Source organism: Neofelis nebulosa, chromosome 11, assembly GCF_028018385.1.
Source record: "Neofelis nebulosa isolate mNeoNeb1 chromosome 11, mNeoNeb1.pri, whole genome shotgun sequence".
Taxonomy (NCBI): Eukaryota; Metazoa; Chordata; class Mammalia; order Carnivora; family Felidae; genus Neofelis; species Neofelis nebulosa.
This window is the reverse complement of record NC_080792.1, coordinates 26,113,391-26,139,911: the sequence shown is the minus strand read 5'-3', so window position 1 is coordinate 26,139,911 and position 26,521 is coordinate 26,113,391. Positions and strand designations below refer to the sequence as shown.

Genomic DNA, 26,521 nt, shown 5'->3' with positions numbered 1-26,521 from the left:
TCACCTGGCAGTGGGGGTGGGGCGGGGCGACGTGGCTGGCTGGCTGCATTGGCCTCGGCAGGCTGTGCATTCTGGACCACTGTCGCTGGAGGTATCTCTCCTCTTCCACCCTCTCCTTTCTTCTTCCTCTGGTCCCTTCCCCCCGTCACTTTCCCCGGGATCATTAAAACATAAGCTCCTCTTGCTGGCTCGCTCAGCTTAGCCCGGCTGTGTGGGCAATTTCCCATCCTGATTTTGCTGTGAATGGGAAACTGAGCCAGGAGGAGACCCCCCCCCCCCCCCCCCCCCCCCGCCAAACGCAGGCAGGACGAGAGCAGGACAAGCCCTTGAGAAAGCATCCCTGTATTTCCCTGGCTTCCCACTAGCCTGAGTTCACTCTGTGTCTCCTCATTCTTTTTACCTTAAAAGTGGGGCAGACCTTATAGGGGTGTGCCCCAAAGAATTGAAAACAGGGACTCAGATATTTCACACCCCGGTGCATAGCAGCCCTACTCACACTAGCCAAAGGTGGAAACAAAATGTCCATGGGTGGGTGATGGATAAACAAAATGTCTCTACGGGCAACATATCATTGTAACACAATGTGTTATTCAGCCATAAAACGATGTGAAATTCTGACACGTGCTACAACATGAATGGATCTTGAAAACATTATCCTAAATGAAATACACCAAAAGAAAATTTAAAAAATTAAAAAAGCAGGGGGCGACTGGGTGGCTCAGTCCGTTAAGCGTCCGACTTTGGCTCAGCGCATGATCTCGCGATTGGTGGGTTTGAGCCCTGCTCGGGCTCTCTGCTGTCAGTACAGAGCCCACTTCGGCTCTCTCTCTCTCTCTCTGCCCCTCCCCTGCTCACTCCCTCTCTCTCTCTCTCTCTCAAATAAATAAATAGTTAAAAAAAAAAAGAAAAAGAACAAATGTTGAATGATTCCCCTTACATGAGGTACCCTGAGCAGACAGATTCATAGAGACAGGAGGCAGAGCAGTGGTTGCTAGGGGCTGAGAGGCAGAGAATGGGAATTAGTGTTTAAAAGGCACAGAGTTTCTGTCTGGGATGATGAAAAATTCTGGAAATATGGTGAGGATACTTACACAACACTGTGGATATACCTAATGCCAACTGAGCTGTACATTTAAAAGTGGTTACAATGGTATGTTTTATGTTATGTATATTTTACTGCAATTTTAAAAACTGGGGCTGTGAGTGGGGCACCTGGGTGGCTCAGGCAGCTGAGCGTCTGACTTCGGCTCAGGTCATGATCTCATGGTTCATAGGCTCGAGCCCCGCGTCGGGCTCTGTGCGGACAGCTCAGAGCTTGGAGCCTGCTTCGGATTCTGTGTCTCCCTCTTTTCTCTGCCCTTCCTCTGCTCATACTTGGTCTTTCTCGCTCTCTCTCAAAAATAAATAAAACATAAAAAAAAGAAACAAAACTGGGGGTGCGAGTGCCTGCCTGAACTTCCAGCCTGATAGCTGAGCAGACAGATGATGTGGACAGCACCCCCTCCCTCTCCCTCTGCCCTCTTCTCTGGTAAACAGGTAAAGTGCTGGGCCTTTCTGCTGCAAGAGGGGCCTCTTGGCTCCCTGGCTGGGACTCATTCTGGAATGTACAAATGAACCCAGGTGATACGTTAGCCTGGTTCCCTCAGGGAAAGCAGAGTTCCTGGACGTACCCCAAGAACAGGCATCCCTGGGGAGAGTGACATAGGAGCAGGGAGAGCCGGGCAGAGGGGTACTATGAATCTGGTCACCACCGTAGGCAGCTGGGCTCAGTCCATTGGGACCTGCTGAGGACTACGAAGAACACATTTCAGTTGTTATCTGAGAGAGAGACCAAGGAGGGAGTGTTTGTGGAGGGCTGCCCCTGGAGCTGTTAACTCCTCCCACGTCCAGGGTGCAGGATTCCAGGCCCCCGGTGGGTTCCTGCAGGCATCTGCTGGCATGTGTCTGAGAAGCCCTGGGCAGAAGGTGCTCGGGAGCTGAGGGGAGGTGTAGTCAGGCTCACTGTATGACTCTGACTGGTGTTGGGGGGGAGGCACCGAGCGGAGATGAGACCACACAAGGCATCCAAGACAAGTGACCTGTGTACAGAGTCCTCTCTTTCCCTCTGGGCACCAGACTAATGCAGGCTGGGAATGGGTGTCAATGCCTGTCCTTTTCCTCGGTGATCACTGACCCCAGGCTCCCCCACGGGACTGTGCTGTGGTCCTATGAGGGGCCTGCGAGAGCCTAGGGGAGAGTCCAGCAGGGCAGGCCAGTGCTTCTGCTGCGGGCGGGGCCGGGCACCTGATCCCCGTGGAAACTCTTCCTGTCTAGTTCCTGCAAAGCCCAGTCCTCTGCCTGTACCTGGAAAGTGTGCCAGGAGGCCCTTGATAAGACCTTAAGCCTTCAAGGAATAATGGGCATGGCTTTAGACACCAGCTTTTCCTGTAGGCAGCTCCTTTTCAGCCCTCTCTGGACATCAGCCTTATCATTGCAGTCCCCTGAGGCCGGCAATCTGCCCAGGGCCAGGCACTGAGCTAGGCACAGAGCCGGGGCCCTCTAGAGCCTGCGGCCCAGTGGGGAGTAAGAAGCTCACATGGCCCTTGAAGAATCCCCTGGGCTCTGGAAGGGTAGCGGAGAATGAGAAGTGAGAGGTGTCCTGAGAGCCCGAACAGGCTGCTAGGAGGTGGGATGAAGAGGCGGGGAGGTGTAGGCCAACCTGGAGCTGTGCTGTGCGCACTTGAGCAAGTAAGCTAACCTCTCTGAACCTCCGTTTTCTCTTCTAAGTAGTGTAATTATACCGATTTCATGGGGTTATTGTGAGGGGCAAGTGGGTGAAGGCATATCAAGTGCTGGAAGGAGTGTCTGTCACATGATGCGGGCACAGGACACGTTAGCCATTCTAATCATTAGAAGTCACAGTATAATGCCCACTAGCCCGCTCTGAAAGCAGGGAATTGGGCTAGTCTCCAGGTGGCCTCTGGGGCGCTGTTCTAGTATTTTGTGAATGTAAACACTTCTAGATTTTGTAAGTAGGGGGGAAGGGGAAGATGCCTCTGGGTGAGGGGCACAGTGTGAGCAGAAGCAGAGAGGCAGAAAGAACATCACATGTAGTTTTCTATGGCCTTGTGCCAAATTGCTACAAACGTAGTGGCTTAAAGTTTATTATTTTGAGAGAGAGAGAGAGAGAGAGAGAGAGAGAGAGAGAGAGAATCTCAAGAAGGCTCCGCACTGCCAGCTCAGAGCCCAGCGCGGGGCTCGAACTCACGAAACCGTGAGATCATGTCCTGAGCCAAAACCAAGAGCCGGGCGCTCAACCCACCGAGCCACCCAGGCACCCCCAGACTTAGTGGCTTAAAAACAAGACCTGCTTATTACCTCACCGTTCTAGAAGTCAGAAGTTCAGCTCAGTAAATCACAATACTGAAGTTAAAGTGTCCGCCAAGGTCAGTTCTCGTTTGGAGGCTGGGAGACAAAGTCTGCTCCCAAGCTCACCGGATGTTGGCACCATTTACTTGCTTGTGGTTGTAGGACCCAGGTGCCCCTTCTCCTTGCCGGTCATTGGCCGGGGAGTGCTCTCAATCCCTGGAGGCTGCCTGTGCTCCTTGTACGTGCTCCTCCTTCAAGCCGGCAACAACGCGTGGGGTCTTTCTCCTGCTTTGAATCTCTGTCTCTACCCCCCACCCCAAATTGAAGGGGCTCCTGTGATTGGAGGAGGCCCTCCTGAATAATCTCCCTGTCTTAAGGTCTGCTGACTGGGAATGTAATTATATTTGCAAAACTCCTTCCCAGGAGTCCCTAGATTAGTGTTTGATTGAGTAACTGGGAGAAGGTATACACCCAGAACCCTCTTAGGGTTCTGCCTACCACACATGGCATATGGCCCGGAGAAGGAGTGGGCTAAGAGGGGATCATGGGCAACCACAGGAGCAGGAGGGGTAAGGTAGGCGTTGGTGGTAGGAGGGATGTAAACCCACTGTAGGCCTCAGATGGCAGGTGGAGGAAGGGGCATGGGACATCCCCACCATCACCTCTGACTGTGGCCCTGCACCACTAGGCACGCTTCTCCCAATCAGAGCAGACTCTCTGCAGACCCACTGCCACCCTGGCCTCACTCTGATGAGGGCACCCTGGCCTGAAACTTTGGACTCTTCCCTCCGGGCCGGGTGGACATAACCCATGAGCTCGCAGGCTGCCGAGCTCAGGAGCCCAGAGCAAGCCCTGCGTAGTCCCTCTGTAGCTGGCCTGGGGTCCCAGGGAGGGTGGGCCCCAGGCAGCAGCCAAAAGCCAAAACCCAAGCCTGGAAATCATTGAGGAATGTCTGTGTCCCCTCGGCCAGTTCTTCCTCCCCATCGCCAACACCAGCCTCTGAAAAGGCCGGCAGGGGCCTGGGGGAGTCCACATTCATGGTCTCAGCAGCATTTCTGGAAGTCAGCAGACCATTCCTTTCCCCGTCTTGGATCCATTACAGTTGAAAACTCAACAAACCCTTGGTAACTGGCGAATAACTACGTTCCAAAAAAGTTCTCAGTCATCCAAGGTTTTGAAATTCAAGTGTTCCTTTAAACATACCAGGGCCTTGCCTTTATTATCAATAGTCACTTTCTAGCTGCATGCAACCCCCTGTGGTCCCAGAGTCCTGTGCGTTATTCGGGTCTCCTTTGTGGATCTACTGGTGGTAGTTTGAGACCATTCTGCTAGTTCTGGGGATGAAACCACGTATGGGTTGTACTTCCTCCAGCTGAACAGATTCCCCCATGGAGAGCACCAATTTGCAGATGATGAAAGGGCCACCAGAGAAGCCTTAAAGCCCCTTCCCGTCTGGCCTAGAGCCTGTCAGAAGGAAGGGGAGGGTCTTTGGTGGGAAGGGACACAGAGGTGAGAAAGGTCCTGGTTCTCCCCACTTCCGGGTGGGGTCCGGTGGGAGCTTCGGGGGACAGGAGTGGGCAGTGGGGGTGTCCCTGCGGGCCTGGGCCGCTGCAGTGGCTGGCTCCATCCAGTCTGGTCAAGAAGGACGGCAGTTATGTTGGCGGACTTCAGCAGGGATCCTGGAATGCCCACCACATCATGCCAGGCCGCCACAGAGAGAGGGCCCAAGGGCTAACGAGAGAGTCACGCGCCTGTGGAGTGTGGCCAGACAGCGTCCGTGCCTAGGCCGTGCCCTCCCAGACCTCCACCAGGCCTTTCGTGTTCCACCATCAATAGCCAGTCACGTCCTTATAGACTGAGCACAGCATGCCCTGATAGCCACATCCTAACAAGGCTGCGAGATTGTGTCTACAACTGAAGGCCTAGAGGCCTGAGCTAATTTAGAGGAGAGTGTGGTGTCCACAGTGGGAACATCTCTTTAGAAGGAGACATTTTCATTTATTCATTTATTCATTTATTCATTTATTTATTTATTTATTTATTTATTTATTTATTTATTTAGAGAGGGTGGGGGAGGGGCAGAGAGGGAGGGAGAGAACCCTAAGCAGGCGCCGAGCTGTCGTGCACAGCCCGACGCGGGGCTCGAACTCACGAACCGTGAGATCGTGCCCCCAGCCAAAATCAAGAATCAGGCGCCCCGCTGATGGAGTCACCTGGTGCCCCTAGAAGGAGACATTTTCTTGGAGGACCCAGGCCACCTAGAGGGTTTGTGTCTGGGGACCCCTTACATCCTAATGCTTGGGTCAAGGACGTCAAAGCCTCTGGTCTGTTTCATTCTGGTTTGTGATAGATTCTGCTAGTTCCAGTTGGGAAGTGGGGCTTGGGTGGTAGGCTGGGTCCCTCCTCTGCCTTTTCCCAGGTGGTGAGGTCCAGCTACCACACGAGTTATCACACAAGTTACTGTGTCGGCCAGTGAGGCAAGTCACCGGCCTTCTCCGGGCCTCAGTTTCCCTTTGTGTACAAGGGGAGTTGCAGCATATTCTTCATACGGAAGGCCGGCTGGCACGCCATTGACTTCTCAGGGATGTTGGGAGGCCAAGGTGCCGTAATGGGTGAGAGAATGTTCCGGGAGCGGGGAGTAGTTCTCGAGTGGGGCGTCATCCCCGCCTCCAGCTACGTCTCACAGAGCCCGCTGTTCTGTCTCCTGCAGCCCGGACGCAGCCCCTGAGCTGGAGGGATGGAGAATTCCTCCGCCGCGTCAGCCTCGTCCGAGGCTGGGAGCAGCCGCTCACAGGAAATCGAGGAGCTGGAGCGTTTCATCGACAGCTACGTGCTCGAGTACCAGGTGCAGGGGCTGCTGGCCGACAAGACGGAGGGGGACGGCGAGAGCGAGCAGACCCAGTCCCACATCTCCCAGGTGAGCGCTGCGCAGGTGCGGGGGCCTTGGCAGACTCGAACGTGGTTCCAAATCCCAAATCCGGGCAGCGTGTGGCCGCCTGGCCCTGGCATGGATGGCCCCAGGCAGCAGAGCACGGGATCCAGGCAGGAAGCCCCCCCTGCTCTGACTCTACTCCATCCCACCGGGCTGGGCAGCTGGGGCCTGGCCAGACTCACAATTCACTGGACGCGTGGTTGTAGAGTTCCTGCCATGGGCTAGGTACTGTTCCCTGTCCACAAGCTCGTGTTCTAGAAGAGATCTGGAGGTTGTAGCTTACCGGGAATGCACACCGTATAAGGGTGTAACTTGTGAACATTCTCTCCGATCTCAAATACAGGCAGTTGTTGGCGGCCACAGAACTGAGTCTCATGCCGTCTGTCTCAGGCCTCAGGGGGCTGTGCGTGCCAGCCCTAGTTAGGCGCATGAGGCGTTTTGACTAGAACTTCAGGTTGGTGCCATCTGCTCCTGGGCTAGTCTGGCAGCCCAGACTCAGCCGACTCTGGGCCAGGATTTGGAAATCTTGAGTTCTCGAGAATAAAGTGTGAGCCATACAGGGTAGTGGCCATATCGCACGCATCTTTCCTCAACGCCGTAAAGTCCCGGTAGATATTTGTTTAAGAATTGGTTCCAGATTTGCTTCTAGCTGCCCGTGTGACTTTTGGCACACCCCTCAACTTCTCCGAGCCTTGATTTTTCCTATCTGGTGAATGGAGATTATTCTGCTTCCTCAGGAATGTTGAAAGAGAAGAGGTGGGAACGTATGTGATGCTTTCCTTAGTGTCCTCGAAGTTTTGAATCACAATTAGTAGAAGCTTCTAACGTGTCCATTATTCGCTCTACGGTGTATATTGAGCACCCACCCTGTGTCTGACTCTGTTCTAGGGCTGGGCGTCTGGGAGGGAGCAAAAGAGGCATAAAGCTCTGCCCTCCTGGGACTTACATCCTGCGGGTGGGTGACAATCGCTGCGGAGGAAAATAAATTCAGAAAAGGAAATAGGGAGTGATGAAGGTCGGGAGGAGTTTGCTGTTTCAAAGAGGGTATCAGGAAAGATGTCACCGAAGTAGGTGGAGGGGTGAGCTGTGCAGCTATCTCGGGCAGAGGCCCCGCTGGAAGAGTATTCCAGAGGCAGCGAGGAGGCTGAGGCACAGAGGAAGGGGGAGAGCCAGAGGGGATGAGTCAGGGAGACCATGGGGTCACATGGACCCTGGAGTCTGCCAACATCCAGAAAGCAGGGATGGGAGGAGGAGCCAGCCAGAGAGCAGGAGGGGGGTTGGCCGCGGAGGGGGGGTGGGGGGGGGAAGGAAGACCAGGAAGGAAGACCAGGCGGGGTGGAGTGCAGGAAGCTGAGGAAGGTGTGTTCGAGGAGATGGGGGCGGGGCGGGCTGACCTTGTGGACTGCGGCTGCCAGGCCAGGGAACAGGAAGCCTGAGGATGACCTCCCCAAGCAGTGGGGGCTACTGGGGACCCTGACTAGAGGGGTGACCGTCAAGTGGTGGGGGCGAACGTCAAGGAGATGGGTTGGAGATGGGGAGGGTGATACAGACCCTCTGTGTATTACAGGCGTTTGCTGTAAAGGGGGGAGATGTGTTCTTGGGGGAAGTGAGGTCAAAACAGGAGCGTACACAGCCTGTTGTGCATTGATGGGAGTGGTCTGGGGTAGAGGGGAGGCTGCACAGTGGCCTTGAGTAGATGACGGGGCTTGGCCTTGGCTCCGGTCCCCAGCGGCTCACCCACAATCGCAGAGGGAGATTTCCAGGCTTGTAGCCATGCTTCCAGAATGACAGCTGGTGGTGCAACACAGCTGTGAGCTTCTCCGGCTACTTTCAGCCACGAGGGTGCGGGTGCAGGTGCAGAGTTACAACGCTGAATTTAGCCAGGACTGTTTCTCTGGGCGCTGACAGTGCAGGGAGAGAAGGGCGAGGGAGTGAGGGAGTCAGGACGGTGACATTCCCTGACACTGAGCCAGTTAAGGGCAGGAGTGAGGGCCCATTGTGGTTATAGATAACGGAAGGGGTAGAGGGTCAGTGGACGGGGGCCTGGGGGGCCTGGGAAGTCAAAGAATTACCAGAATCGTGGCACCGGAAGGAGTGAGCAGAAAATGGAAGCGTCGGGGAGTGGGTGTTTGGAGTCCAGGGCAGAAAGTGCAGGAGTTGGCAACGAAAGTCTGGGCACGAGCATCGGGGTACTTGGGCAGAAGAGACATCAGGAAGGGAGGGGCGGTGGAACCGATGGCAGGGCACGGGAACCACGGTGACTGACATCAGCGTCACCAAGAAAGGCAGGTGCCGGAGAGGGCGGCAGTGATCCAGGAGCAAAGTCTTCAAGAAGAACAGGGACTGAGGTGGGGGTGAGTGACCTGGGGGTCCATAGGTGACTGTGAGGAGGAAGTGTCTTGTCTGATGATGCGTCAGTTTTCAATCACGTTTGATGTACAGTCAACAATATCATAACCTGGAATGGAAGGGGCAGGGCGGTCTGACTAGACTGGAAAATTTCCAAGGGAAATGAACGTCTTTGGGTCATGCAGTGCGGGAAGGGGCAGAATTAGGTGAACCGACTCGTGCATACTCCCGGAAGCATCCCAGAGTGGACTTCCCCAGCAGCAGGCCCTGTGGACGGGGCGCGGGGCTGGCCTGCCTCCCGCACTGTGCACACCCAGGGTGACCTTTGGCACCTGTGGCACGACATCCTTCGAAGGCTCCTCCAACGTGAAATAGGCTTTTACAGGTGGAGGGTCCGAGGATGCCGTGAAGCTTCACCCCAGAGGAATACTTTACAAAATGGTAGAATTTCTGTTCCCAGAGCAGCCACTGGGGAGAGAATTCTGGGAGGAGGGGCCCTCCTGCTGTCTCTGACCTCCCCGTGGTGATGGCTGAGCTCTCAAGATATAGAGCAAATAGAGACGTGCCCTCACTCAGGGCATAGGGGATAGGTTGGGACTGACCATGCCTGGAGGTCCACATCTGCAGGGGTTTTGAAACAGATGTTTGTTGTGAAGCAGCGAGGAAAACACGGCCACTTGTAACATCTGATGCATTCCTTAAGCTTTGTGTTCTCTGATGTTCCCTGCAAGAATGCAAAACCTGGCAGGGTCCTGGGATCTGCTTGTGAGGCGCTGGCCAAGGAGGGACATTTTAATCCCACTCCCACCAAACCTGCTCCCGTACACCCACAAAGACAGCTGGGGTGCAGACTCCAGAGGAAGGGGCAGCTGTGGACAACTCTAAGTAAGGCTGGGGTTAGATGTGTTTATATAACACGCTTCTTTAAAAAAAAAAAAGTCTCTGTTGACACAACTTTATGGGAAGTCTTTCTGCTAGAGCACTTTTGCTTGTTTTTATTTAACCTGATGACTATTTTAAATGGAAGCCAACCCCCCCCCCCCCAAAAAAAACCCTCAGAGAATGTCTCCATCGGCCTGTCTGAAGTGGTATTTTGATGTTTCTGGAAGAGGAAAATTGTTAAGAATCTTGGAAACCTTGAGAAAACTTGAGAGAATAGAGAATCATGTTGCTTTTCAGTTGGCGAGATCAGTTTTTTAGGATCTGAGAGATGACGGTTGACAGAAGAAAATACCTCATGATGCTTGTACAGTTGTGTTCTCCCCACCCCTTCTTTTTAAAAAATTTTTTTAATGTTTATTTATTTTTGAGAGAGACAGAGCATGAGCAGGGGGAGGACAGAGAGAGAGGGAGATACAGAATCTGAAGCAGGCTCCAGGCTCTGAGCTGTCAGCACAGAGCCCGATGCAGGGCTCAGACTCATAAGCCATGAGATCATGACCTGAGCCAAAGTCAGATGCTTAACCGACTGAGCCACCCAGGCACCCCTTTCCCCACGCCTTCTTTAGCAACAACTAGGGAGAAGGATGGATGCATGGATGGATGGATGGATGGATGGATGGATGGATGGATAGATGGATGGAAGGAAGGATGAATGAATGGAAAGAGAGAGAGAGAGAGAGAGAGAGACAGAGACAGAGACAGAGACAGAGCTCGAGAGGGGAAGGGCCAGAGAGAGAGGGAGGCACAGAATCTGAAGCAGGCTCCAGGCTCTGAGCTGTCGGCACAGAGCCCGACGCGGGGCTCGAACTCACGAACTGCGAGATCATGACCTGAGCCGAAGTCGGACGCTTAACCGACTGAGCCACCCAGGTGACCCTACCATTACCCTTTTGTGGAAGAGATTGGGATGTTACTAAGTGGGAAATGTTTGGCACTTCCTGAAGTTAGTGGACAGTCTAGTGGACCATCATAAAGCTTCAAAGCAGTTTTCATCACACCAGGAGCTTGGACAAATATTGATGTACAAGCCCCACCTAAAGTTCAGTTGAATGAGGAGGGGCTTGGACATTGGCCTTCTTATAAGCCCCCACTTGACTCTGAAGCCCTGATGAGACTGACAGCCATGACCATGGGTGGGACATGTCTGTCTCCCTTCCCCATCCTTCCATGGCCACCTGCCTTGAGCTCCACCGTTGGATGGATAGAATGTAGAGACGTTGTAAAGAGCAGATACATTGAATGAAAGCGTATTTCCAATAAATTCTGTTAACAGGTCAATTAAAGAACGAGTGAGGGTGGAAATAACTTCTTAACGGTCCTTTTTGATGTCGTCAGGCACTTGGAGGTCCTGGGTTTTGTGTGAAATGCGAAGTGTCCTTACCAAGAGCGAGGCAACCATGCAGGTGTAAAGAGTGGGATGCAGATACTCAGACTGGTGTGGCATCTCTCACTCACGGTGGTTTTCCTTCTCTTTCTCTTCGTGTTTTTCCTTCATTCCGCCTTCCCCGTGCGCTGTTCCGTCATCCCCCTTTTATCCCATTCCTTCATTCCCTCCTGCCCTTTGAATCCTCTCCCGTGCCCTCTTTACTCATAGGAGGAAGCACTCAATGGTGGACCACCCATGCAAAGCTTAACTGAAGAAGTGAGTTTGAGGGACATCGTGGGATGTTTGTGCACGGGGGACTCACTTAATTAGCGACGCGATTTATTTCTAATTACACAAGTACTATACGCGGATGTTCTCATGGTACACAAGAATTCTAATATTAGCAACAAAGTCTCCCTTCGCTACCACCTCATTTCAGTGCCTGATGAATGAGTTAACTTCATCACCTTTTTTTAATGCTTTTGCCAACACACACACACACACACACACACACACGCAGACTTATAGAAATACATTATTTCAAAGTCATAAATCATAGCCAGTGAATATGTTGGTCAGTAACCTACATCTTTCACCTCGCCGTATGCCTTAGGGGTTCTATGAGCCCTTCTACATCTGCTCTGTTCTGTTTAACGGCTATACAGTAGTCCACAGTATGGATGTCCCATACTTTAACATTCACCTATTGATGGGAATTCAGGTTAACTTCTCAATTTTCCCCTGGAGACGTTAGAGACGTCCGTGAGTATTATCGAACATGTGCATATGAAAGTGTTTATGTGGGTAGATGCTGAGAAGAAGAATCAAGTTTAATAGCTGTTGCCAAATTGTTTTCTACGATGTTCTGTTTTCACACCACCACCAGCGTATTGGGACAAATCATCTCTTGGCATCTTAATTTGCATTTTCTTAATTTCTAGCGAGGTTGCTCTTCAGTCTGATTACCAGTCATTTCTTAGGAAGTTAAAAATTTTACTTTACTTTTAATATTTGTTCATGTTGGTTTATTTCTGAGAGAGAGAGAGAAAGAGCGAGCTTGAGTGGGAGAGGGGCAGAGAGAGGGGGGGACAGAGAATCCGAAGCGGGCTCTGCGCTGACAGCAGAGAGCCCGATGCAGGGCCCAAACCCTCAAACCAAACTGTGAGGTCATGACCTGAGCCGAAGTCAGACGCTTACCGAACTGAGCCACCCCTACAATTACATTTTACTTTTTTTTTTTTGATGTTTATTTATTTTTGAGAGAGACAGAGACAGAATGCGAGTGGGTTGGGGCAGAGAGAGAGGGAGGCACAGAATCCGAAGCAGGCTCCAGGCTCTGAGCTGTCAGCACAGAGTCTGACGCGGGGCTCGAACTCACAAGCTATGAGATCATGACCTGAGCCGAAGTCGGACGCTCAACCGACTGAGCCACCCAGGCACCCCTATATTTTACTTTTAAAGCAACAACTGGAAAAATAGAGATAATCAGAAAATAGACGAAGAAGCCCACCATAACTTTATGACAAAATCTAATGTCATTTTTATGTATTATTTTTTCCTTTATATACCTTTTATGAAATTGAACTTTTAGCATACATATAATTTTTAGCTTACTTGTTTAGTTAGCATGATCTCCTAAACGTCATTTGGCGGTTCGGCATAAAGTATCATCATTTCAACCTGCTCTTTTTCTGCCAGTCACTGTCGGCTAAATAGTGAAGTATAATTAGAGCTAACATTTGTTCGTTCAAGCCCTGCTCTAGGTTCTGGGGAGAAACTCAAGAACAGAATGGACCATAATCCTTGACCCCAACCCCTAGCCCTTCTTTTCAAGTGAGGAAAGACAGAAGGCAGACACCTGAGTGGGGCAGGAGACGGGGTGGTGCTGGGCTTCCCCGGTGGCTCACTTAGACTTTTGGGCAAAGATTTGAAGAAGGTGAGAGAATGAGCCCGCCTGGGAAGCAGTGTTGCAGGCAGAGGGAATGTGATGGCACAGCGCTGGTGGGGGAGGGTGCCCTGCTTGGAGGAACAGCCTGTGGACGGATCTGGCTGGAGCAAAGTGAGCAAGGGGGAGGGTCCTAGAAGAGCCAGATCTGGAGGGCCTTTTCCTCCCCACGGAGGACTCTGGCCTTTTCTCTAGAGACACTGGGCAGACGCTAGAGGGTTTTGAGCAGAGGTTGGGCATGATGTGACTGGTTAAATAGGATCACTCGGGATGCTGTGTGGAGAATAAGCTATGGCAAGGGGAGGGGTCAGAAGAGGAGGCCGGGGGACCAGGAAGCCATGTGGTTGGTCCAGGCAAAAGGTGATAGTGACTTGGAGCAGTGGGATCACCATGCAGGTGCAAAGAAGTGGTCAGATACTTGTTATACTTTAAAGGTACAGATAACGTGATTTTCTTTCTTTTTTTTTTAAGTTGATTTATTTATTTTGAGAGAGAGAGAGAGAAAGAACCAGCAGGGGGAGAGGCAGAGAGAGAGAGAATCCCAAGCAGGCTCCGTGCTGTCAGTGAAGAACCCGATGGGGGGCTTGAACTCATGGACCGTGAGATCATGACCTGAGCCAAAGTCAAGAGTCGGACACCTACCTGACAATGATTCCTATCATGGTGCCCGAATAATAGGATTTTCTACTGCACAGCCCTGAAGATTTTAGCCCGAGCAGATGGAGGGATAGACTTTGCAGACCTGAGATACAGGAAACCCTGGAGGAGTAGCTTTGAGGCACAAAGCTCGAGAGTTCAGTTTTGGGATGTGAAAGGTTTAACGCAGCATTAATATCTCCGTGCTGATGAAGCAGAGAGATGTGGAAAGGCGGCGTTCAGAGGAAAGGAATGACCCGGAGACTTAAACGTCTGTCAGTAGTAGCATATGGATGGCATTTTGAGCCGAGAGCGAAGGGGCTTAGAGAAGAGGGTCCAGCATTGAGCTCTAGGAGTCTAAATAGACCAGCAGGAACTAACAAAGGACACTGAAGCCTGTCCAAGTTAACTCATTTACTCTTCACAACAATTCCGTGAAGGTGTTGTTATTGTTGCCTGCTTAAGGGGCGGGGGAGAAACTGAGGCACAGAGAAGTTGCATAAGCTGCCCAAGGTCACACAGGAAGTGTGTGGTCAGTCTGAGGTTTGAACCGGGTGGTCTTACTCCGGTTGCCATACACTTAACCCCCCTACCGTTGCTAGTTTCTGTTAGTTATTACAGGTGGGGGAATTGAGTCTTAGGAATAAAGTGGCTCATCCAAGGTCATAGAGTAACTGATAGAGCGGGAATAGGAACTCAAGATTCACTGCCTCAAGAACTCAAGCTCCTAGTCACTACATTATGCTGCCTCTACAACACGAAAGTTGGGAATGTTTTTTTCTTTTTTTTTAAGATAGGACCAAAAAAGGCTTTCTTCCTCTCTCAAATCTCAGGTCTTGGACAGCACCTCCTTCCTCTTACATACAAGGCTTTTCTGGAGCATCACGTGCATGGAGAATGGGCTCTCAGCCAGCGTGTGCCCCCACCTTCTTTTTCCCCTCCTAGTCAGTGAGCCCGTGTGCCCAGCGTAAAGGAAGCGGTTGAACTTGCTCCTGGCTTTGAGAAGCTCAGTCTTTAGGCCAGTGGGATTCTGCTGCTGGCTGTCCCATGCCTGAGCTCCGTGAGGAAGTCTCGTCCCCTTTCTGGGCATTGCGAGAAAGTAGTGGCTCCCACGTGACTTTCAAATTGCTCTCTGGGGTGGTCCTGCCACCCCGTTGGTTAAAAAGCCCTGGATAAGGTGACTTTTTCAATGAGTTTTTACTTTGAAATAAGTTCAGATGTAAATAAAAATGACAGTGATACTACAAAGAGTCCCTGTATATCTTTCACCCGGAATAGCCAATCGTTAATATTTTCCAGCATTTGCTTTCTATCTCTCTTCTCTCAGGGTGAGAGAAAGACAGAGAGGGAGGGAGGGAGAGATTCTATAAAGAGATTTTTCTGATTTATTTGAGAGTAAGTTGCAGATTCCCCTTGATTCCTCAACACTTCAGTGTGTGTTTTCTAAGAACGAGGACATTCTCTTACATAATCATAGTACAGGAAATAAACATTGAAACAGTATTATCATTTAATCTGTATTTAATCTTCTATTTCACCAGTTTTCCCAATTATACCCTTTATAGCCCAAAAAAAAAAAAAAATTCTAGGTTCCTTAAAAATTAAGCATAGAATTACCATGTGATCCAGCAATTCCACTCCTGGATATATAGTCAAAGGAATTGAAAGCACGGACTTGAGCAGATATTTGCATGCCCGTATTCCTAGCAGCATTATTCACAATAGCCTAAAGGTGGATAGCCACGCGTCCATCAGTAGATGAATAGATCAACAAAATGTGGTCTATCCATACAATGAACTAGGATTGAAGCTTAAGGAAATAAAGGAAATCCTATGACATTCGCAACCTGGATGAATCTTGAGGACTTTACGTTTAGTGAAATAAACCATATCCAACAGGACAAATACTGTATGATTCCACTTCTGTGAGGCATTAGACTAGTAAAGTCCACAGAGAATGGAAGCGGAATGGGAAAGTGGCGGTTAGCTAAGAGGACAGGGGCCTGGGGAGTTAGTGTTTTATGGGGACAGAGTCTTAGTTCTGGAGGATGATAAAACTCTGGAGGTGGACGGTGGTGACAGTTGCACAATGATGTGAATGTGCTTAATGCCGCTGAATTCTACTCTTAAACATGGTTAAAATGGTAACTTTTATGTTCTGTGTATTTTACTACAATTAAAAAAATGCTGGTTCAGTGTCGAATCCAAGATCACACATTACATTTAGTATCCAACATCTTTATTGGCTCTTTGAATTAAAAGCTGCCTTGGGGCGCCTGGGTGGCGCAGTCGGTTAAGCGTCCGACTTCAGCCAGGTCACGATCTCGCGGTCCGTGAGTTCGAGCCCCGCGTCAGGCTCTGGGCTGATGGCTCGGAGCCTGGAGCCTGTTTCCGATTCTGTGTCTCCCTCTCTCTCTGCCCCTCCCCCGTTCATGCTCTGTCTCTCTCTGTCCCAAAAATAAATTAAAAATGTTGAAAAAAAAAAAAAAAAAAAAAAAGCTGCCTTATGCCTGTACTCATTCTGCCACTGTTTGGCTGTGCCACTCTGGGCAAGTTATGCTACGCCTCAGATTCCGTATTTGCAATGTGGGCATAATGAACGTGCCTAGATCTCCATGAAAAATAAATGTTACTCTACGTAGTCGGCTTAGAACAGTGCCTAGATGTAAATGAAATCTTTATATATTCTGGCGAATTATTCTCGTTGTATGTGCTGCAAATTGTCTCTCACTTGGCTTTCATCTTGGTCTTGATTTCTTTTGTCACACAGAAGTTTTAGATTTTGATGTAGTTTAAAACCTGTCTCTTGGAGGCTGATCAACTTGGAAGGTGCTGTTGATGGATAGCGTGGGGCAGACCCAGCGTAATTTTTCCTCAATTTCCTCCAGTTGTCTCGATCCCGGTGTTTACGGATCGTCTCTCCTTTCCCCTGCCTTGAAACGCTATCCTTATCATTATATAATCTACAGCCTAAATTCCCATTCGTACATCTGTTTGTTCATGGATGCGGTTTTATCGATTATCTCTTTGTCTCATCCTGTACCGAGTCAACTTGCCAGTTTGGCTCTAGCCTGGTTATCTCCTTGGACGTCGGGAAGTACAACCCCTGGGGGGACTTTGTACCATTGAGAAGTGGGGTGGTTCATGTTTAGCACCCTCAGCCTCCCCCACTGTGCTCAGTGGTTCCCCCATCTTCCACCAAGTCTGCTCCTAAAATACTGTCCCCTTTGGGGCGCAAATGACAGAGAATTGATTTTAATTGTTTTTGAATTGTGAGATAATTGAAATGTGCTGAGAAGAGCAAAGAATAATAGAATAAGCATCTCTTCTGAGTATAGAATAAACATCTGTACTCCCCTGTTTATTACATCTTAACCCTGTGCCATTTGTGTTTCTGCTTTGTAAAGTAAGAAATGAATTATAGCAGGGGGCGCCTGGGTGGCTCAGTTGGTTAAGCGTCCGACTTCGGCTCAGGTCATGACCTCACGGTTCGTGGGTTCGAACCCCGCATGGGGCTCTGTGCTGACAGCTCAGAGCCTGGAGCCTGCTTCGGATTTCGTGTCTGCCTCTCTCTCTTCCCCTCCCCTGCTTGTGCTCTGTCTCTGTCTCTGTCTCTCTTTCAAAAATAAATAAACGTTAAAAAAAATGAATTATAGCAGCCACAGTGGAAGCCCTACGCCACCACTCATGAATTCGATGTTCATCGTTTCCATTTATAAAAATTTCCCACTTTTCCTGCCTCTTCACATTCAATGACCTTTTCAGAAGTACACCATCTCTTCCCGCAGAGGACTTGCTCCTAGCTGTGAACCAGTTTACCTTGAAGGAGAAACTGTCTAGTGTTGGCATCAGGCATGTGGTGGGACAGATGAGAGTGCTTTGAGGTGGGGGCCCTTGTCTCCATTCTGGAATCATCTTCTACAGATAAAGGACAAGTTCAGGGAAGGTCTATATCTGGAGACTTTTGTAGACAATGGCTCCAAAAAGGGGAAGGGGAGACAGGGGGTGGGGGCTGCAGACTAAGAGCAGTCCCAGCAGAGGTGGGGAGGAGCTTTGGAGTCGAGGAGGGAGAGTTCCCAAGGGGCTTTCGGACCGGGGAAGGAACCCTCATGCCAACTGGGCACCGGACAGCAGCAGCAGAGAAGAGGTCCCTGGGGCTGCTGCTTCGTCAGGGGTGGGAGGTGGGAGCCTCACAAGCTCAGTGGGTACAGCTTTGTGGGATAAGTGTAGGGATTCACAATTCTTCCCCCAGGGGTCAGGAAAGCTGCACACAGCTGGACCACAGTCCCCTCTCCAATAGCTTTGCCCAGGGGCCTGCCTGTATCCAGCCCCGGCTGGGTCTCTGGGGTGGGTTTCTGCAGACTTGACCATCTTGCTCTCGTTCACACAGATCAGCTCCTCTGCTTGCTGCCTGTCTGTACCATGCTCTCAGACTCCCTTCATTTCCGTCTCAGCCTCGACTACCAGTGGAAACCCGAACGCTGGACTCTAGCCTCCTCGCCTGCTTTCCCCCTGCACTTCCCCCACCCCACCGCCCCCCGGGCTAGTTAGCCTTCCCGAACACAGCTCTGATGATGCCCTCCCCTACTAGGGTCGCCCCCCCCCTCTTCTGACCCTGTCTACCCAGAAAAGGTCCCTGACTGCCTTGGCCAGAGAGTCATGCTTGCTGAGATCTGCCTCTGAGCTGGCCAGTGTTCCACCACCTGCGTCCACACCCGGGCTCACGCTTCTCTGGGAATCCCCACTTGCCCATTTGCCTTCCCTGCACCCACCCCAGCCCCCTGCCAAGGGCACAGTCTTCCCTTGGACATCTCCCCTCACCTGTGAAGGAAGGTGCGTGTTGCCGGTCCCACACTGAAAGCACCCAGGAAATGCTTCTGGTTGGCAGATACTAAGTTAAGGATGACTTTGACAAAGCAGGGCCATCTCACAGGAGCTTGGAACTGCTCTGGGAAAGCCCAGCCAGGGGTGCGGTTGCATCTGGAAGTGGGTGAAGCCCCAGCCTTCTCTCTGCTTGCTTCTCCCTGCATGGAGGCTCCCTTCCCTGCCTTGCCGAGCCCAGGAGGAGGTGCGCCCACCCACGAATCACTGTTCTGGGATGTCACATCAGTGCTGTGCAGCTGGGGGTGAAGCGTTTGGGACACCTGGAAAGGGGGGTGGGAGACTTTCTCTGCGAGGTTGTCCCAGGATGGAATGAGGGGTGCGTGATCTCCCCCGCCAGTAGTCTCGCTGCATGTCTTGGCCATCCCCTACCCTGTTGGCCAGGCCCCGACCAGGAAAGGAGGAACCGCTGCAAGTATATAAAGGAGAGGGATTACATTCACAGTAGTTTGAACATTTTATGCAAATATATACATGCATTTGTGTATATGCATTATTCAAAAATACGTGTGTATATGTACATATATGTATTACTTCTTATTCTGAAATTATTTTAGTTAAACTTAGGATAGAGCTGTAAAAATAGTATAGGGTCAGGGAGCCTGGGTGGCTCAGGCGGTTAAGCATCCGACGTCAGCTCAGGTCATGATCTCGCGGTTCGTGGGTTTGAGCCCCGCGTCGGGCTCTGCGCTGACAGCTCAGAGCCTGGAGCCTGCTTCAGATTCTGTGTGTGTGTCTCTCTCTCTCCACCCCTCTCTTGCTCTTAAAAATAAATAAATATTAAAAAAATTTTTTTAAATAGTATTGGGTATTCCCATGCACCTGTCCAGCTTACCCTAATATGAACACCTTTTATAACCATAGTACCATAATGAGAACTAAGGACGTAACATTGGTATAATGAGATTTTATTACAGATTTCACCAGTTTTCCCACGAATGTCCTTTTTCTGTTCCAAGATCCGAATTTGCATCCAGCTGTCAGGTCTCCTTATTCTCCTCCAATCCATGACACTTCCTGGGTCTCGTCTTCTATGACCTTGACTTGAGGAGTACTGCTTACTTATTGCATAGAAAGCTCATCTGTTTGGGTTTCCTGATGTTTCCTCCCGGTGAGATTGAGGTTGTGCGTTTTTGGCAAGAACAGCTCACAAGTGATGTGCCCTTTTCAGCACATCACACTGGGGCGTCCATGATGGTGATGTGCTTTGTGATGGCCAATGTTATCCCTTCATCTCTTGGTTAAGGTGGTATCAGATGGAGTCCTCATTTCCCTTCCTATAATTAATTAATAAATATAATATACTTACACTAATAATCAGTATAATTAATGAATATCTTGGGAGGAGATGCTTTGCGACTGCAAGTATCCAGAGAGAGAGGATTTAATCCAGGCAGTTGGTTACCCAGATGACAAAAGAGCTGAGAAGCTAAACAACCCGAGATCAGCAATGGCAAGAAGCCAACGCCACCTCCAGCCCTGAGTCACAAAAGGAGGAGATGGTGTTGCCAGCCCAGGGGTCAGGGTCATGCACAGAAGGCCTACCTGGTGAGGTCTGGAGCCATGAAGGAGACCCGAGTCCCTGCTGGTAGTGCCGTCCGAGGCATAGAAAGAGGGGGGAGGCGCCTTGGTTTCTCCCTGTTTCCTGTCTCCCAGGGGCCAAGCCCAGATGGAAGCCAGCTGACCCAGGAGCCTGGGAATTGCAGTCTGCAGGGGTCAGCCCCTCTGGGGTGCAGAGCAGAGATGAGCCAGACGTGGACCTGAGGGCCCCCTTGCTCAGGAATGCTGCCCCGCCGTTTCCCTTGAGCTGTGCCATCCAGGGATAGCCATGAGTCACATGTGTCTGAAGCACCTGAAATGTGGCCTGGTCCAATCTGACGTGTGCTCTAAGTAGGTTTCAAAAACTTGGTATGGAAAGAAGAATATAAAAAAAATCTCATTAGTAATGTTTTATGTGAATTACCTGTTGAAGTGATCATATTTTGGATGCATTGAGGTGAATGAAACATATTATTTAATTTAACCTTTCTTTTTCATTTTTTTTTTTTTTTGAGAGAGAGAGAGTGAAAGAGCGTGAGCACAAGTGTGCGAAAGGGAGGGACAGAGGGCAGAGGGGGAGGGAGAGAGACAGAGAATCTTAAGCAGGTTCCATACCCAGCACTGAACCCAACATGGGGCACGACTTCGAGATCGTGACCTGAGCCGATCAAGAGTCAGAGGCTTAACCAACTGAGCCGCTACTGTGTCCCTAGCAGCCATATTTCAAAAAGGAAAAGGTGAGGGGTACCTGGGTGGCTCAGTCAGTTAAGTACTCCACTCTTGATTTCAGCTCAGGTCACGATCTCATGGCGGTGGGACCCAGCCCTGCCTACATCGGGCTCCATGCTGACAGCATGGAGCCTGCTTGGGATTCTCTCTCTCTGTCTCTCTCACTGTCTCTCTGTCTCTCCCTCTCTCCGTCTCTGCCCCTCCCCCACCTGTGCATTCACTCACACAGTCTCTCTCTCTCTTTCAACATAAATAAACATTAAAAAAAATAAAATATGGCTGCTAGATCACTTAAATTACGTCTGAGACTCCTGTTTGTAGTTCTCGTATTATTTCATTTGGATAGCGCTGCCCTAGAGTATACTTGGACCGGCCTGTGTCATCAGCGCTGTAACCATGCCCTTGACCCACAGTCAGGAGGGCACGGCCGGCTAAGGTTTTACGAAACCGTGACTGCACTGGCCTTGAGCCATTCACACTCACAGTTTTGACCAAGTGTGCCAAACAGAAATACCGGGCTCCTCTGCTTTTTAGGTAGCACACAGGGTGTCGGTCAAGGTCAATGTTCAACATTAACCTAAGAAGCTAGTTTTATTGTGTAGCACAATAATAAAAACACCACCATACAGGGGCGCCTGGGTGGCTCAGTCGGTTAAGCGGCCAACTTCGGCTCAGGTCACGATCTCGCGGTCCGTGAGTTCGAGCCCCGCGTCGAGCTCTGAGCTGACAGCTCAGAGCCTGGAGCCTGTTTCAGATTCTGTGTCTCCCTCTCTCTGACCCTCTCCCGTTCATGCTTTGTCTCTCTCTGTCTCAAAAATAAATAAACGTTAAAAAAAAATTAAAAAAAAAAAACACACCACCATACAGCTAGATGGCACCTTACAGAAGAAAAGCTGTACTGTTACTACTGCTTCGTATCTAGACAGTGTTTTTATAAGTTTGTAGAAGTCCTTCCTTTCAACCCTGCAGTCACCCAGCCTTGCTGGCCCCGTTTTATAGATGACGCAATGAAGCCTGGGAGACCCATGAGTTTCAGGAACTCTCAGACTTCAGGGGCGTTAAAATGCAGAAGGTCAGTCTCACCCAACTGATTCAGAGGGCGGAGGGCGGGGCCCAGGGACCCCCACGCAGCACGTTTTGGGGAATTTCACGCAAGTGGTTGTCAGACCACATTTTGGGGCACCCCAGGTCTCTGAGCTCTTGAGGGGTGAGTGCTGGGACTGGGCTGAAGCTGGGTATCTGGGAAGATCCACACGTATATGCCTCACCTCCAGCTCTAACGTTGACACTGTGGACGGCTGGCATGGCTAAAGCCAGGTCGGGCGGTCAGATGAGGTGCTGCTTGTTCAAAACACAGTTACCCCGTGTCATGCGTGGTTGACCCCGGAACGCTGCTGGGTCTTGATCACTCTGGGGAGTTTAGCTGAAGGGGAGTAACTTTGCCTGCCCCAAGCATACACCAGAGAGGGTCATCGCAAGGTGGAATTTGGAGATGCCAGCGTGCACCTGTGGGTAGGGAAGGATTTGCCGCTGAAAATGGTCAAGCAGGATTTTATCCTGACCCTACTGCTGAAGAGCAGGGCCATACCTGGAGGGCCTGGATAGGGTGAGGACGAGCCTGTGTGTCCAGCCATCACTGACCACCCCTTTCTCCCCTGCAGTGGACAACGGACTGCAGTGAACAGCTGGACAGCAGCTGTTCCTTCTCCCGAGGGCGAGCCCCCACACAGCAGGTAGGGAACCCGCTCTGTGCTCCTTTGGGGGATTGTAATGTGTCTTGTCTGTCTGGGTTCCTGGGCTGGCCTGTGGTGGCTCTCCTGGGAAGTGGTGATGTGGAGAGAGCAGGAAACAGGAGAGAGGAGGGTACAGTCTGCTCTCCGGAAAGTTCTCCCCGAACCGCCAGCCCACAGTGAAGCACCCCCCTCCTCAGAATACATAGGTTCCTAAGATTTTTTTTTTTCTTGTAAGAGTTTTTTCATCACTAGATGATGTTTGCGTCAACATCTGCAAGCAAGCGCATGCCCGTTGGGAGGAGAGTGGATAAGTGATACGTGGAATGGTATAAGTAACAGCGTGAATGAACTTGGAGGCTCACACATCAGCGCTGGGAATGGATCCCACAAACAGGGGAACCCCTAGAGTTATGGTGCTGGTCACTTGAGATCACTTCTGCTCCAGGTGTGCAGAGGACCCAGAGGGGCAGAATGTGGGGATAAGGTGTCAGCACCTGGTCCATTCCCCCCGCCCCAGCCCTCCAGCTTGCTGGACCTGGCTGGAACCCGCTGTTTCCCTCCCTGCTGCTTGCCTGTGAGATCCCCTGGGGGATAACCACACAGGTGTGGGTTATGCGGCCTGGAAGGACGAAGTGGCAGTGCTGGTGACCCCCAGGCCCTGTGTACCCTCTAGGTGTCCAGCCGTTTTTACCAATACCTCATTCCTACCTATGGGAAACCGTGGGATTAGAGGCCAAAAAGCCCTCCATCCCCAACCGTCAGCCCAGCCTCACACTCTGTCCAGACAGATAAATGGGGAGCCTTTCTGGGCTCCTGCATTCACTTGCTCCGAATTTCAAAGCAGCTTCATTCACACATTGCCCTGGACCCACTTGTTTGTGTCCGACTTCTGTCCCATGGCACTGGTTAAATCAACTCCTCTCTATTCTGTCCTAAGGGAAGATGGTCAGTGCCCTCCGTTCCCGATCTTTCTTAGGTGGCAGGGCTTTTTACACCATGGTGTGTGGGGATAGCTTCCTTCTCACACTATAAGTTGTTTGTGTGTGTTTCATTGTTTCTCGGCTAGGAAGCCATTAACAAGAACCCTGGGGTGGGGTTGTGGGTAGGGGAGGAGGCATGAGACCCAGGTTCTCCTATTTACTCTGCCACAAACTTGGTAGAAATTCTTTTCATCCTCAGCTTCCTCGTATAACAATCGGGAAACTCAATGGCCTCTGAGGGTCCTTCGCTTCTCCATGCCATTTTGTAACTGAGGTCCACGGAGGTATAATGACCTGACCAAGCTGGGACTTGAACCCAGGTCTCTCACTGTACCCTTCCCCCATTTGGCCATTTACCTTGCCTTACTGTAGTAGGTGTCCTTCTATGGAGGACTTTTATCCTTGTCACTAGACTGCCAGCGCTGGGTCAGGGACCCCGTGTTATCCTTGCTGAATCCCTAAGGCCTAAGTGCCCTTAAGGCCTGGCACATCAGGAGCACCATTTGCCAGTTACCCTGGGGTTTCCTACATGAAGATTCCCTTAACTCTTCAGCGGCAGAAGTGGGCTTGGATCTGGGGACTCAAGGACCAGATGAAGGGTTCCAGGGAACAGTTGAAGTTCTTGGATGGGGGACACAAGCAGCTGATAAATGAGAGTCCAAAAAGCTAGCTCTCTGTTATTTTGTCAGTAGGTGCCTCGTTCTGGAATCTTCCAGAATCTTCTTCCCCACCCCCCCACCCCCACCGTATCACCTTTTGTGGGCCCCCTTTTGCCACTGATTCCCTCTGGTCTTATTCCCGTCACTCCCAACAGGATTCAAAGGGGCTGAGAATGGCTCGTGCTCCTGCTTGCCTCCCTCATCCTGTGCCGTCCTTTCATGGCCAGGTTCATGCCCCTGGGGGATGGTGGGTGGGGAGTTGGCCAGACGACAGGCTGATGGAGCAAGGCTGGGGGCCTATGGGAACAGGCACCCTGGCACCACAAGCACCAGCTGACCCCCATTCCCGCCTTTGGGGAGCAGCTTAGCAGTTAGCTTGGGGTAGGCGGGGTTAGATGAGATGAAATGCAACAGAATTTAAGGAAGAAATCATAAAAGTTCATGTTAGACTTTTTCTTGGCAGGTGTAACTGAGACACAGGTTCATTATGGAGGAAGAGCCCCAGGAAGGTGGAGATGGGGTCTGGTTAATACAAACCTGTCTCACTTCCCTGATGTGCCCAGAGGACGAGGCCTTTTGGGGAGGGCTCTCCTGCAAGTCATGGGGCCATCGGCCCTGCCACCGCCCCCATGTAGTGTCCCTCCATCTGATCATCTCAGAGGGAGGAAGGCTGGAGGGGAGAAGCAGAAGAACAGCCAGGGCACTAAGACAACCATGGCCTCAGCCACCTGAGGATTCAGATGTGTGTCTTGTGGGTTGTCGGGATCAGCTGTGGTGAAAGAGAAGGCTACTTTGCCTGAGTCCTGGGGAGGCTGCACCCCACGCTTTGTGAAGCTGCTTAGATCCAAGGAAGACTTCAAGGGTGTTTGTGGAGGGGTTTCCTACAGATTCATCAGCCAGGGGATGTTTGTAGAGGCTTGGTGCTAAGCCCTGGGTTCACCTGAAGCATGGCCTCTGCCTTCAAGGGCCTTACCATACAGTTAGAAGGACAAGATACATAGTGTAAAGGACAAGACATGCTCAGGGCAGGAGACATAGGTGTCCAAAGGGTGGCCTGACCTGGGGTGTCACAGTTAAGGAACCTAGGTGGGGTGAGCAGGGAAGGTGGGACTGAGCCAGACCCCCTGGATGGAAGGCCACATTTTGCACTCCGGCGCTGTATGCCTAGTAGATGGAGAGGCACGAGTCTGATTGAAGTAATGTCTTCTTGGTTTAGTGGTGAAAGACCTGACTGACATGAGTGATTCAATTAATTTAGGGTACAAACAGTAGCGTGGTGTAAACAAGGTGGAAATTTCTCTCTCTCTCGCCACCAGCCCGGGTGGGTATTTGGGATTGGCATGGCAGCTCAATAGTGTCAGGGCAGTCTCCTTCCTTCTCATTGTTCTGCCTGCTCTAGAGCGTTGCCTTTGTCCTCAGTGGCCCATGCTGGTTCATGTCCGTGCTCCTGCCAGTGGGAGTCCTGCCCAGGACCCCAGGAGCCTTGGACTTCCCCTCATGAAGTAGCCATCTTCTGATGCCCTCAGGTGGAGGGATCAAAGCTGGACGGCATCCCAGGTGACTGTGTTACAAGGAAAGCCCTTAGCTACACTGTCCTAAAGTAACTCCCTGATGGAGGGGGAACCAGGGAGCTGCCATTGAAGGGTGCATTTGCTGGGTGCAGCTCTGATGGGTGCATGGGTACATCCTTCAAAGCTCCCTTAATCCTGGTCCACCAGGTGCAGAAGCACTGCCCCCAGCTCTTAAGAACCCCTACCAGCCCCATGAGCCTCCCCACTGTTCTCACTGCCCCCTCTCATCCACACAGACACCCTCCCTCAAATTCATGTTATAATCAAGCTGTTCCACCTACATCTGCCTATCCCCTCAGGCAGCTGGTCAACCTTGAGATGCGTCCTAGGGCTGCCTCTACATCCTTGACCACCCCTGGCCCAGGGCTTTACACCTAGTAGTAGCTCAATTAAGACTCCTGAGACTACACTGAGTTGGCACAGGCCCAGTCCATGCAGTCAGTCCCTGGTGGGGCCAATTGCTCTGGCCACACCAATTTTGCTGTTTCTAAGGTCGTTGGGATAGTGGGGGTGGTTCTGCTACCCCACATTCACCCATGGGGGAGAATTTCGGGAGGAAACTGAAGGTACTTGGAGATGGGGGTGGCTGGCTGAGTGGGTGTTCCACCTTGGCCACACGGGCCCAGGAAAGTGGGGTCGGCAGGAGGATGTTGAGATTCTGTGTTCTGCCCAGGAAGCTCTGGCTGGCGGGTCACAAACCGTGTCCTGAATGTGTAGCCCAGGTGTAGGCACCATTTGGGGATTAGCCATGCACTGAGATTATATTTTGTTATTTCAACTAATGCAAGGAGGAGACGGGAAAAACCATTGCCTTCTCTGACCCCTTTCAGAGGCACGACGTGGGGGTAGCCTAGGGTGGGTTAGGTCCCGTGAAATGGGAGGGAGGGGCTCAGAGGAGGATGGGCTACAGA

At 51.2% G+C, this 26,521-nt stretch overlaps 1 protein-coding gene across 10 annotated transcripts in view; it reads left to right on the top strand.

The window, feature by feature from the left end:
* The window catches only part of CTIF (cap binding complex dependent translation initiation factor), a 294,493-nt gene that overhangs the window by 69,447 nt on the left and 198,525 nt on the right, over positions 1-26,521 (top strand). For 7 of the 10 annotated variants that reach the window (XM_058692173.1, XM_058692168.1, XM_058692164.1 and 4 more), the window contains exons 2-4: positions 6,059-6,265; positions 11,166-11,213; positions 22,329-22,400. In XM_058692173.1, coding sequence (XP_058548156.1) covers positions 6,086-6,265; positions 11,166-11,213; positions 22,329-22,400 — 300 coding nt within the window. In that variant the 5' untranslated portion in view covers positions 6,059-6,085. The remainder of the gene's footprint in view (positions 1-6,058; positions 6,266-11,165; positions 11,214-22,328; positions 22,401-26,521) is intronic. The other 3 variants (XM_058692170.1, XM_058692169.1, XM_058692171.1) reach the window with 2 other exon arrangements.